The sequence below is a fragment of the Solanum tuberosum genome, unplaced genomic scaffold (assembly GCF_000226075.1).
Source record: "Solanum tuberosum cultivar DM 1-3 516 R44 unplaced genomic scaffold, SolTub_3.0 scf00001, whole genome shotgun sequence".
Taxonomy (NCBI): Eukaryota; Viridiplantae; Streptophyta; class Magnoliopsida; order Solanales; family Solanaceae; genus Solanum; species Solanum tuberosum.
The window spans coordinates 4,037,880-4,048,946 of record NW_006238927.1 but is presented as its reverse complement, the minus strand read 5'-3'; the positions used below and the strand labels follow the sequence as shown (position 1 = coordinate 4,048,946).

General features: G+C 36.6%; 1 protein-coding gene across 1 annotated transcript; it reads right to left on the bottom strand.

The window, feature by feature from the left end:
* Window positions 1–5,588: 5,588 nt before the first annotated feature.
* On the bottom strand, window positions 5,589–10,596 carry LOC102588822 (30S ribosomal protein S1, chloroplastic-like). Its single transcript, XM_006337926.2, has 7 exons — window positions 10,240–10,596; window positions 9,803–10,078; window positions 9,594–9,674; window positions 8,221–8,502; window positions 8,027–8,137; window positions 7,407–7,493; window positions 5,589–5,875 (listed from the first exon to the last, which is right to left on the bottom strand). The coding sequence occupies exons 1-7, from the start codon at window positions 10,531–10,533 to the stop codon at window positions 5,771–5,773; spliced, it is 1,236 nt and encodes a 411-aa protein (XP_006337988.1). The 5' UTR covers window positions 10,534–10,596; the 3' UTR covers window positions 5,589–5,770.
* Between the last annotated feature and the right edge of the window lie 471 nt (window positions 10,597–11,067).

The following is an 11,067-nucleotide window of genomic DNA, read 5'->3' as shown; positions in this document are numbered from 1 at the left end:
GGGGGGGGGGGGGGGGGGGGATGGGGAAAAGAGAACCAGAAACAAAGGCCTCTAATTGGGTCAACTCCCATATTTTGTTGTTGAGCAACACATATGGGGTAGCTTTTGAGGGGTTCGAAAAATAAACTTTAGACTTGCTCATGAGGATAGATGAGTGGAAGGTTGTTATGGATAAGAATGAACAAGGGAAAGCTGTTACAACGCAAAGAAGCAAGGGAATCAAGAAAAACGAGCTAAAGAAACTCCAATCTAGCCTTAATGAATAAGTGGGTGGAGTCAAAAACAGGGGGAGAGCCTTGAGTTTTAATATTTGAATGAATGTAAATCTTATTAACTGGAACGTAAGGGGACTTAACAACAATTCCAACAAGAATCTTGTTAAGAGTTCATTACAAAAGTAGAAAGCAGATGTTTATTGCTTTCAAGAAACTAAAATAAACAAAGATGTAAAGGATGTTGCTAGAATTCTTTGACCAAGCATGTGGATGAGATGTGGATTTATTAAAGGTAAAGGAAACAGGGGGAATTCTGATCATGTGGGACAACAGGGTCTGGAATGGAATTTTGGTTGAAATAGGGAACTACTCAATCACCCTAAAATTAGAGTCTGCTCAAAACTTTTTCTCATGGTTTCTCCCTGGAGTTTATGCTCCGCACACTAGAAGCGAGAAACTTGAATGCTTGGGAGGAACTGGCAGCAGTTAAAGAGCTATGTGGGGGACCGTGAATTGGCTGCGGTGATTTCAATACTGTTAGATACATGGGTGAAAGAAGGGGTTGCACCAGAATCACAAATGTTATGTCAGATTCCTCTAGATGGATTGAAGACATGGAACTCCACGACCCCCCTTTGAATGGAGGAAACTTCTCATGGTTTAGGGGAGTAAATCATAGGAGTGCTGCTAGGTTGGATAGATTCTTGTACTCTATGGAGTAGAAGGAGACCTTCAGAAATATCAAACAAAGAACTCTTCCCAGAGTTGTTTCCGACCATAGCCCTATCATACTTGAATGTGGAAACTGGGAAAAGAAGAAATCTAGTTTCAAATTTGAAAATTGGTGGCTTAAGGTGGAAGGGTTTAACGACCTGGTTAGAGGATGGTGGAACAACATAGTGGTCGAAGGTTGTCCAGATTTCAAGCTTTGTGCCAAACTAAAAATATTGAAACAGAAGCTCAAACTCTGAAGTAAATTCGTTCTTGGGGAGCATACTAACAGAAGAAACACATTATTGCAAGAGCTGGCAGAGCTTGACTTAGCTCAAGATAATAGGGTCTTGACTGAAGACGAAATGGTAGTGAAAGCCACAATTCTTTTGGAACTGGAGGTGTTGGCTAAAAATGAAAAGTAAACTTGGAGGCGGAAATCTAGAATTCTGTGGCTGAAAAATGGGGATAATAACACTAGATTTTTTCAGAGAATGACTTCTGCACACAGGAGATACAACACCATTGATAGGCTCGTGTCTAATGGGGTGGAAATTAAAGAACAAGGAGAGGTCAAAATGACTATGATTGAATTCTATAACAAACTTTACACAGAATCAGAACCCTGGAGACCATCCTTTGAAATGATAGACTGTCCCAAGATCACCCAAGAGGAACAAGATTGGCTGCAAAGACCTTTCTCAGAATTAGAAGTGCTCCAAGTTGTAAAGCAGTGTAATGGCGATAAAGCACCCAAACCTGATGGCTTCACTATGCAATTCTTTAAAGAGTGTTGGGGATTTGTAAATGAGGACTTAATGTATACCATTCAGAACTTTCATCAAAAGGAAGTTTTCGAGAAGTCATTAAATGCCACTTTCATAGCACTCATACCAAAGAAGGCTGGAGTAGAGGAGCTTAGAGATTTTAGGCCAATTAGTCTAATAGTAGGAGTCTACAAGATCATCTCCAAGCTTATCACTGAAAGGTTAAAAACTGTCATGGGAAAGCTAGGGGATGAACATCAAATGGCTTTTATGAAGGATAGACAAATCATGGACACAACTCTACTAGCCAATGAGTTGGTGGATTCTAGGGTGAGATAGAAGACCTCGGTAATTTTGTGCAAGTTGGACATTGAGAAAGCTTATCACCATGTTAATTGGTCTTTCCTTCTCAAAGTCCTTAAAGATATGGATTTTGGTACCAAATGGATAAATTGGATCTGTGAAGTTCTCCCTCATCATAAATGGTAGTAATGAAGGGTTTTTTCGGTCACAAAGAGGCTTGAGACAGGGAGATCCCATGTCTCCTTTTCTTTTTATTTTAGCCATGGAGGGTTTAAATCACATGATCAGACTGGCAAAGAGAAATGGATGGATTAAGGGTTTCTGCTTCACCTAACAGGGGTAGTGCTGCTATGGAAGTCACTCACCTATTATATGCTGATGACTAACTAGTTTTTTGTGATGCAGATATATCCCAGATCAGAAACCTTAGAGCTATCCTAACTATTTTTGAAGGCATTTCTAGATTGAATGTTAATTGGCATAAAAGCTTTATTCATCCAGTCAATCAAGTGGACAACTTGCAACTGCTAGCAGATACTCTTGGATGCCAGATGGCTCCCCTTCCAACCAAATATCTTGGTTTACATTTGGGAGCCAAAAACAAAGTGACTGATGTATGGAATGAAGTCTTGGAAAGAAGTGGCAAAAAATTATCAAGGTGGAAAAGCCAATATCTATCTTTTGGAGGTAGGTTGACACTCATCAAATCTGTAATAGATGCCCTCCCTATTTATATGATGAGCTTGTTCCCAATTCCCAAGAGTATAGAGAAGAAGATTAACAGGTTAAAGAGATCCTTCTTGTGGCAAGACAGTAAGGAAAAAATAGGGTAAAATCTGGTTAAATGGGATACCCTCACACTCAGCAAGAATCGGGGAGGGGGGTTTGGGATCAAAAACCTTAATATCCAGAATGAGTCCTTAATGCAGAAGTGACTCTGGAGATTCTGCACAGATGATAGAGCTCTATGGAGAATATTTATAGCTGAGAAATATGGTTTACTAAACCAATGGTCTACTGAAGAGGTTTTGGGAACTTTTGGTTGTTGTGTCTGGAATTCCATCAGAAGGTTGTGGCCACAATTCTATACTAACATCTCCTTTAAAATGGGTGGTGAAGTAAGAATAGATATTTGGAATGAACTCTGGATAGGGGAAAACAATTTGAGAACTCTATTTCCTCAATTATATGTCTTAAGTTCACAAAAAAATGCTTCAGTGTCACAAGTTTGGAGTCCCCAAGGATGGAATTTGGTTTTCAGGCGAGCTATGAATGACTGGGAAGTTTCAGAGATTACAAGATTCCGTCAATTGTTGCGTACGTTTCCTAGGATACTTAATGGAACTGATAAACCTATTTGGTTGCTTCACAACAAAGAGGTTTTTACAGTTAAACCTTGCTACTAGAAGAAGAATAACAATCAATCCACAGCGGGATTCTGGCCTTGGAAGCAAATCTGGAAGGTCACAATCCCCCTGAAAGTCTCTTGTTTCGTATGGTTGACAATTAGGAGAGCATGTTTAACTTATGAAGTCCTATAAGGAAAAGGAATGCAAATTTGTTCAAGATGTTTTATGTGTGATCAAGACGCAGAGAGCAACTTTCATCTGTTCCTTCACTGTAAAGCAGCCACAAAGTTGTGGGACATGTTCCTCAGTATTCTTGGGGTCATTTGGGTGATGCCAAAGTCCACTATGGAGCTACTTAGCAGTTGGAAAGGTATTGGTAGTAGAGGGTCAAAGGAAAACTGGTGGATGACCATTCCAGCATGTATCTAGTGGACACTATGGAAGGAACGGAATACCAGATGTTTTGAAGGCAAGAGTAGCAACATTCAGAAGATAAAGAGTCAGTCTTCGTTTATTGTATTTTTGGTGTAAACAAGAATTGGGGGATATAGTTGCACTAGTTGACTTCATAGGTAACTTGTAAAGTTCTTCTACTTTTGCAGTCCTTTTCGAGGATTTTCCATACTTTTGGTGGGTGTAAGATTCTTCCTCATCATTTCTTGGATGATGAGTTTTTTGTTAATACAAAGTTACCCTTGTCTCAAAAAAAACATATGCAGTTCACACTACTACCAGCAAAAGTTTTTCTTCACAATTTCATTATTATTGGAAAAACTCCCCTCCCCCGCCCCCCAAAAAAAAAAAATTTAAATTTTCTGAGATCTTTGCTTGCTAGAAAGAAATAAAGTTACGACGGTGTGAACCTGCAAGAGTCATGATCTAATTTTTTTCTCCTTTACTAACTAATGAAGTTGGAGCGTAATTTCACCACTATCTTCACTAAATGCATAGTTAAAATGTAATTAGATCAATAAATTTTTGAGGCAATATGATAGTTGAGGTGATCAAGATTTTGATTTTCATATCCGACACTTCATTTTTCGTTCTCCATTATTAAAAGTAAAGTCTCAAGTTGACACCACTTCTTGGAGATTCAATGAGAAAAAAACATTTCAACTAGTAATTCTTTGATATTAAATCAAATGAAGAATAAATGAAAACAATATTGCTACTAAAAAAGATCTGCATATTATTGCCAAAAAAAATCATAGTAATATCAGTTGTATCTCATGCTAAAGGAATTTGTTAGTCTCGGGTTGTGGTGGCAAATGGACGGGTTAAAAATGAGTCAATATAAAATGAGTAATAATTCAACCCGCCCATATTTCATATGGGTAAAAATGGATTGGGTAACAAATCGATTGGGTAAAATACCAGGTTACCCATATTTACCCATATTTTCATGAGTAAATAGTACTCTACTTAAGAATTCAATATGGATAAAATATTTTAGTTTTTTTTTGGATGAAAAATGTTGAAAATACTTTATTTAGTTTTATTGTATCATAAAAGTAAAAAAAAATCCTATAACTTTTCAATATAATATAAATTTATGTAATAACAACGGATAAATATTATTTTATTTCAAAGTAAATGAATATTTGCATTTTAGGAGTAAAACATGTTTAATGCACTTTAAGCAATATCAATACTAATACACGAGAGAGAGAGAGAGAGAGAGAGAGAGAGAGAGAGGAATAAGTAGTTTTATTGAAGAACATAAACAGAAAGAAAAGTTACTACATTTTTAGTGATATCATGAATTTTGAGTAAATAAAAGGTGAAAGCTTAAATCATTTGTCTAATTCATAGTTTACCCATATTTTTATGGGTTGAATATGGGCTTAAACCCATATTTTACCCATGTGAAAAATCACTCACCTAACCCATTAAAATATGAACGGATTGAACGGGTTATAAAAATATGAGCTCATTTTATCAACACTAGTCAAAGTTGATTTAAGGAGTCTTGTTGAGATTAGAAAGCATTAAACATGTTTTTGTGTCGACTCGATTAATTTTTTTGACAAATTTTAATAATAGGATGGAAGTAAAGTTTTAAATACTTGAGGGAGGGATACTTTTGTTAAGAAAGATAATTTAAGAATGTAGTTTAAGCTAGAGTATAGTTTAAGAATGTTTTTGGCCAAAGCTATACATTTTACTCTAGTTAGTTTAAGAGTATCAAGACGATTCATGATATCGGAAACATCGTAACAAAGAACCAAAGCATGCTTTGACAGTTACTGATGTTAGCGCTGCTTCACTCTTAGCAAAAAACTGCAAGTCAAGTAGTTGAGGATCATATGGTAAAATACAATAGAATGATTGCGGGTGCAATTCATAGTTCCTAAACCTACAAACAATGTTTATTTATACAACTTGTGCAACAAATGGGTCAAAAAGAAAGGATTTGATTTAGAATTCATAAATCATCAGCCGGCGGAATCTCACTCAAGTCCAGTCCATCCTCGGGTAGTTCAGAGGTCAGCGGACCTAAAATCCCGTCAGAGTTGAGGGTCAATCCACTCTGAGAAGTTACAAAAGAAAGGGGTTACAGAAGTCAGTACTCTCAATCACATGCAAATATTTCAACGCAAAGAAAATGACGATAACTTTAACTCTCACTTGAAGCACATCAGAATACAAGTTAATTTATATGATACTTTTGTGTTTAGAAATGTTCTATAACATTTGACTTCATTTCACTAGTATTATGTTTCAAGGATAGAGGTGATACTACCGAAATTTGTAAGGAGAAAGTACCACCATCAGCAATCTCTATATTAAACCACATTTGGTTTGCTGAACAAAGGAGACAATTAAGCCAAAACGCTAGAACCTAAGAAGTTGAACTTAAGTATTTGTGTTCCTTTGTTTCTTTGTTCTCCTATCCCCACCTCCTTCTCTCTTCTCACCCAATTCTCATTTCCTGATGTGGAAAGAAAGGAAGAGAGAATTCAGTAGTTTCTTTAACTTCTCCCTTCCAGTAATTGTCTTCACATCTTCTTTCATTCTCGGGGCTAGTACGATCCTCAATTTTGCTGCTTCTTTTCTCTTTGTTTTTGTTTTTTGTTTTTTGACAAGGGAAATCCGCAGCCTCTATCCTTTGGGTGCGCACAGGTAAAACTCTCACTCCTATGCAAACATCTTCTTTCACTCTCGGGGCTAGTACGATCCTCAATTTTGCTGCTTCTTTTCTCTTTGTTTTTCTTTTTTGTTTTTTGACAAGGGAAATCCGCAACCTCTATCCTTTGGGTGCGCACAGGTAAAACTCTCACTCCTATGAAATAACTCACAAACCACACAAGAGAGGTAACACGCACTAGGCAAGCCCGATGCGAAGAGCTCGACCCAGAAGGCAAACCCCTTGCTTTTGCTGGCAAGGGGTTTTGAACTTGAGACCTCCAACATGAAAGTCCCAAGCCCAAACCACTGGTCCACCCCCAAGGGTCAAACGTTCACCAACCAATCTTTGTCTTCATCCTCTTCTCTCCCTTCTCCATATTTCTAAAGCATGTTTTCAAGTAATCTCTATATCCTCTAGCCAATGAGAACAAGACACCTTCTTCTTCCCCATATCCTCTTCTTTCTACTTTTCACAGCTTATATATATTGACATAAACATAGAAAGAACTTAATTGGCAGAGTTCTATTACAACATAGCTTCAACAGTTGATGTAAAGTTACTTATGTCCTTTACTATTGGAATTTAAATACTTTGTATGTTACAAAATCTCTTGTATTGGATTCACTAAGCAAGTAATAACCAGGAAAAAGAAGACACGTTCAAAGAAGAGGCTGTGGTAACCACAGTATAGATTTGGTGTAGCAAAACTGTGTCCTGTTCTATTCCCGCCCATTTTACCCCACTTAAAGTGGTGATGATAGTCGAATTGCATGGTCTGCCATAAAAATGTCCTGTTCTGACCTCTCCATGATATACAAAATACTGGCATGCTTCATGTAAGATTAAAGGGAGAAGATCTTTCAAATCATTATATTTTCAATTTTTGTAATGCCTAAAAATGAAGCAATTATCACATTAGCAATTAAAATACCTCAGGCTGGAACCTCAGCATATCTGCACGGGCCATGGCTTCAGCTTGGGCAATTCTCTGCCTGAATGTCTGAGCCATCTCTTCAGCCTATAAAAACCAAATTGCAAGTTTAATTCACAATTAAAATATTAAATTTACTTTATCGAATATTGAAACAAACTTTTATTTGGAAAGGCCATCCCAAATAATCCTGTACTTTTGACAAAAAAAAGAAGAAAATGGATGGAGCAAGAAGCCACAGTACATATTAAATTAACTCTGTATTTTTGACAAAAAGGAAAGCTCTATACTTCTTAAAGCATTTTCAGAACATGTCTGGAATTTTGACGAAAATGCAAACTGAATCATTTTGATAGAGTGGAATGAGATGATTTAACTATTGGTATTTCGAAAGAATAAATTAGTTCCACTAAGAAAGATTAATTGAAACAGAAAAAGAGACAAGAGGCAAAGAAATACTGAAGAATATCCAGGTGCACAGCATAACCATAGTAGACAAAAGAAACTATTTTGGCATCATGAGAACTGAACTCAAGCAAACATTGGTATATAATGTACAACTATGAATTCATAATGTAGTTATAAATACAGACTAACAAATAACACTTGGAAATACTTACCTTCTCAAAGACAAGCTTTGGATTGCGAATCATGTCACCAGGTGTAGGCTCTAGCTTCTTTGTAGAAAGGCTCACTCGACCTCTCTCACGGTCATGGCTCAATATCATGACCTACAACGAGATTGAGCAGATAATTGCAGATTTTCGTCAAAAGTGGAAAAATATTTCATAGCTTAAGAAATTTCTATACACACCTTGAGTGTGTCACCAGGCTGGAGGACTGTTGCAATATCTGAGACACGATCATGACTAATCTGGCTCACATGAAGAAGGCCATTGATCCCACCAATGTCAATGAAGGCACCATATGGTTTCAAGCTCTGAACAGTTCCAAGAACAACTGAGCCTATGCCCAATTGTGCCTGACTATCAGCCATGGCCTTACGATTGCTGAGAACAAGTCTGGATTGCTCTTCATCAACCTCAACAAACTTCAGAGGAAGCTCCTTTTCCAAAAGCTCCTCCGCAGTTGATTTCTGAAACATCAAAAAAATGTTTTTGGGATATGGCACACTGAAAGAGAGATATTGAGATGAGTTTCAAATAATCATAGTAATTTTTTGTTGGAAACACAGCAAGGCAAAGCTCCAACACCAAATTATATAAACATAGTTTGATTTTGCTACAAGCAGTGAATTCATAGGTGAAAAAACTGAGTTGATAATGGATAGCAAAATAGAGCCTATGGTGTATACAACTATACTCTATTGTGTCTTATTTTAAAAAATAATCGCGACATCCTCAAGGGTCAGTGGTGCAAGGTTCGAAACTCTTTGGATGATGGATTTGCTCTCTACCCTTCTCTACTTAAATACTAAAGTTTTGCTGGGGTTTGCACTTAAAAGGCCTATATTCTATTGCCTTTTGACTTGCAAATCACCAAGATATCCCTCAGATTAGTACTATTGCAAACCATTTTGAATTTTCATGGTTCTCCTTGTAGGAATCATTTATTATAATTTATAGGCACTAAGGCATAGATACAATATCCTCTTTTTGCTACCTTCCTTATGCTTAACGTGTTTCTCCTAGGCCTCATAATGCCACTTCAGTTGATCTTTTAATTTAGAATTCAGATACTTGTTATAGCTAATCTTTTTATTATTATATATTTGTTAGTACAATTAATTGTTTGTTAGACCCAGTTAACATTTCTTTAACTTCAATTCATTGATCCAACATTCTTCAGGGCAGATCCCATATCATTGCAGAAAGAAATCTCTTTCTGCCACATGAAAGCTGTCTCACTTTTAACAAAAATGCCAAAAACCAAAAGCATCTATACTTTAACTGTTGTAAAGGGATATAGTAATCGTGTAGAATATTCCAGAGGTTTGTTTATTACTTAGGGGATTAATTCTTTTTAATAGGATCTTGTAAAACGTTACCTTATTAGGATTAGGATAACAGTTCTTATAAAACGAGCCACTCTGAATTAAGTTTCAATCTGCGAAACAAGTAGTTTTCTTTCCTCCCATTTCTCTTTTACATTATGAACATGTTTGATCTAGATGACAGAAGATGTACAAGAATATGTTATACTTTATGTGATGAATATACAACTAACCGTTGATATCTGGGAGAATGGAACAAAACCACGAAGGCCCTCCACCAGAGCGACCACTCCACCTTTATTTGCACCAACCACCTGCAAAACCATCCACATAAATAGAAATGAATGAATGTGCTATTCAAAGATGAGAGCAAAAGGATATGGCTAATAAATAAATAAGATAGAAAATCATGACATGAAGAGGTGTACCATGAAACACATACCTTGCCTTTGATGACAACATCTTCAGCTTGAAGCTGCCTGCATCTCTCCCATGCAAGGTCATACTGAATTGATCGCAAGCTCAAAACCAAACTATCATCAGCTTCATTTTCTCCAACTACCACAAACTCCTCACGCAAACCAGGAAATATTCCGGCTTCCTCTACATGTCTGATGGTGTGAAGTGAAGCTTCTCGTAAAGGCAAGTATGCAGATGATTTTGCAGTAATGTCAACTAGAGCTCCGTTTGCATCTACAGAAAAAACCGTTCCTTTGACCTAAACAGACAATCAAAATAGTAACTTTAAGCTCAAAAATCCAATAATAAACAGTAACAGTCAATCACAGATTTCAATTGTAAACAATATGAGGAAAAAAACCGCAATCAATTAACAACAACTGTAGTTGAGCAAAAAAAGAAGCAAAATTGAGAGCTAACCTTAGTACCAACTTCGGAGTCAAAATCATATTTTTCAAGGGCAGAATGAAAATCATCAACAGTAAAGGCAACACCTTCCATAGGTGTAGTGCGGCATCTCTCATAGGCATCCTCAAACATCTCTTTAAGTTTTAGTCTTTCTCTTGTTTGTGCATTTGCAACCACTGCTGCAGCTTGTACTACAATTTTTGGCTTCTGCTTACTCTGATGATGATAATTACTCGGATTCACAAGCCTTGTTGTCGAAATTGGTGGGCACTTCAACCCAACGAATTGCTGTGTTAGACAAGCCATTTTTCGCTCTCACTAGATGAATACTTCGTTGAGTTACACACCATGCCTTCTTTGCCCTGTAGATAGATAAGATAAAGGAAGACAAACAAAAACAGAGGTCCCACTTAATTTTCTTAGCTGGGCTTCTCAACACTTGGGCTTCTTAGGTGAGGGAGTAGGTAAGGTTTTTATTTTTTGGAAAACTACGTAATTACACGATTTAAATTTCTATTATTTGAATTAATTACAAAAATTCCCTTTTTTCTTCTCTCTTGACATCCGGATACATCACTTCACCTCTATCAATACGTTATAACTTTGTTTGTGTACAATGTATCTGGTACAAATGTTATTGTTGATACATAACCACAATTACTTCAAACCTAAATCAGTATGAATCTGATTTATAGTTATGTATCTCATACATAACTTACATATCTGATACATAGCTTATGTATCATTTGCTATGTATCAAACGAAGAAATAATATGTACGAGAGTTTTGAAAAATCCAAGACTATTGTAATTTGGAAGCTTTCATATGGGATGTAATTAG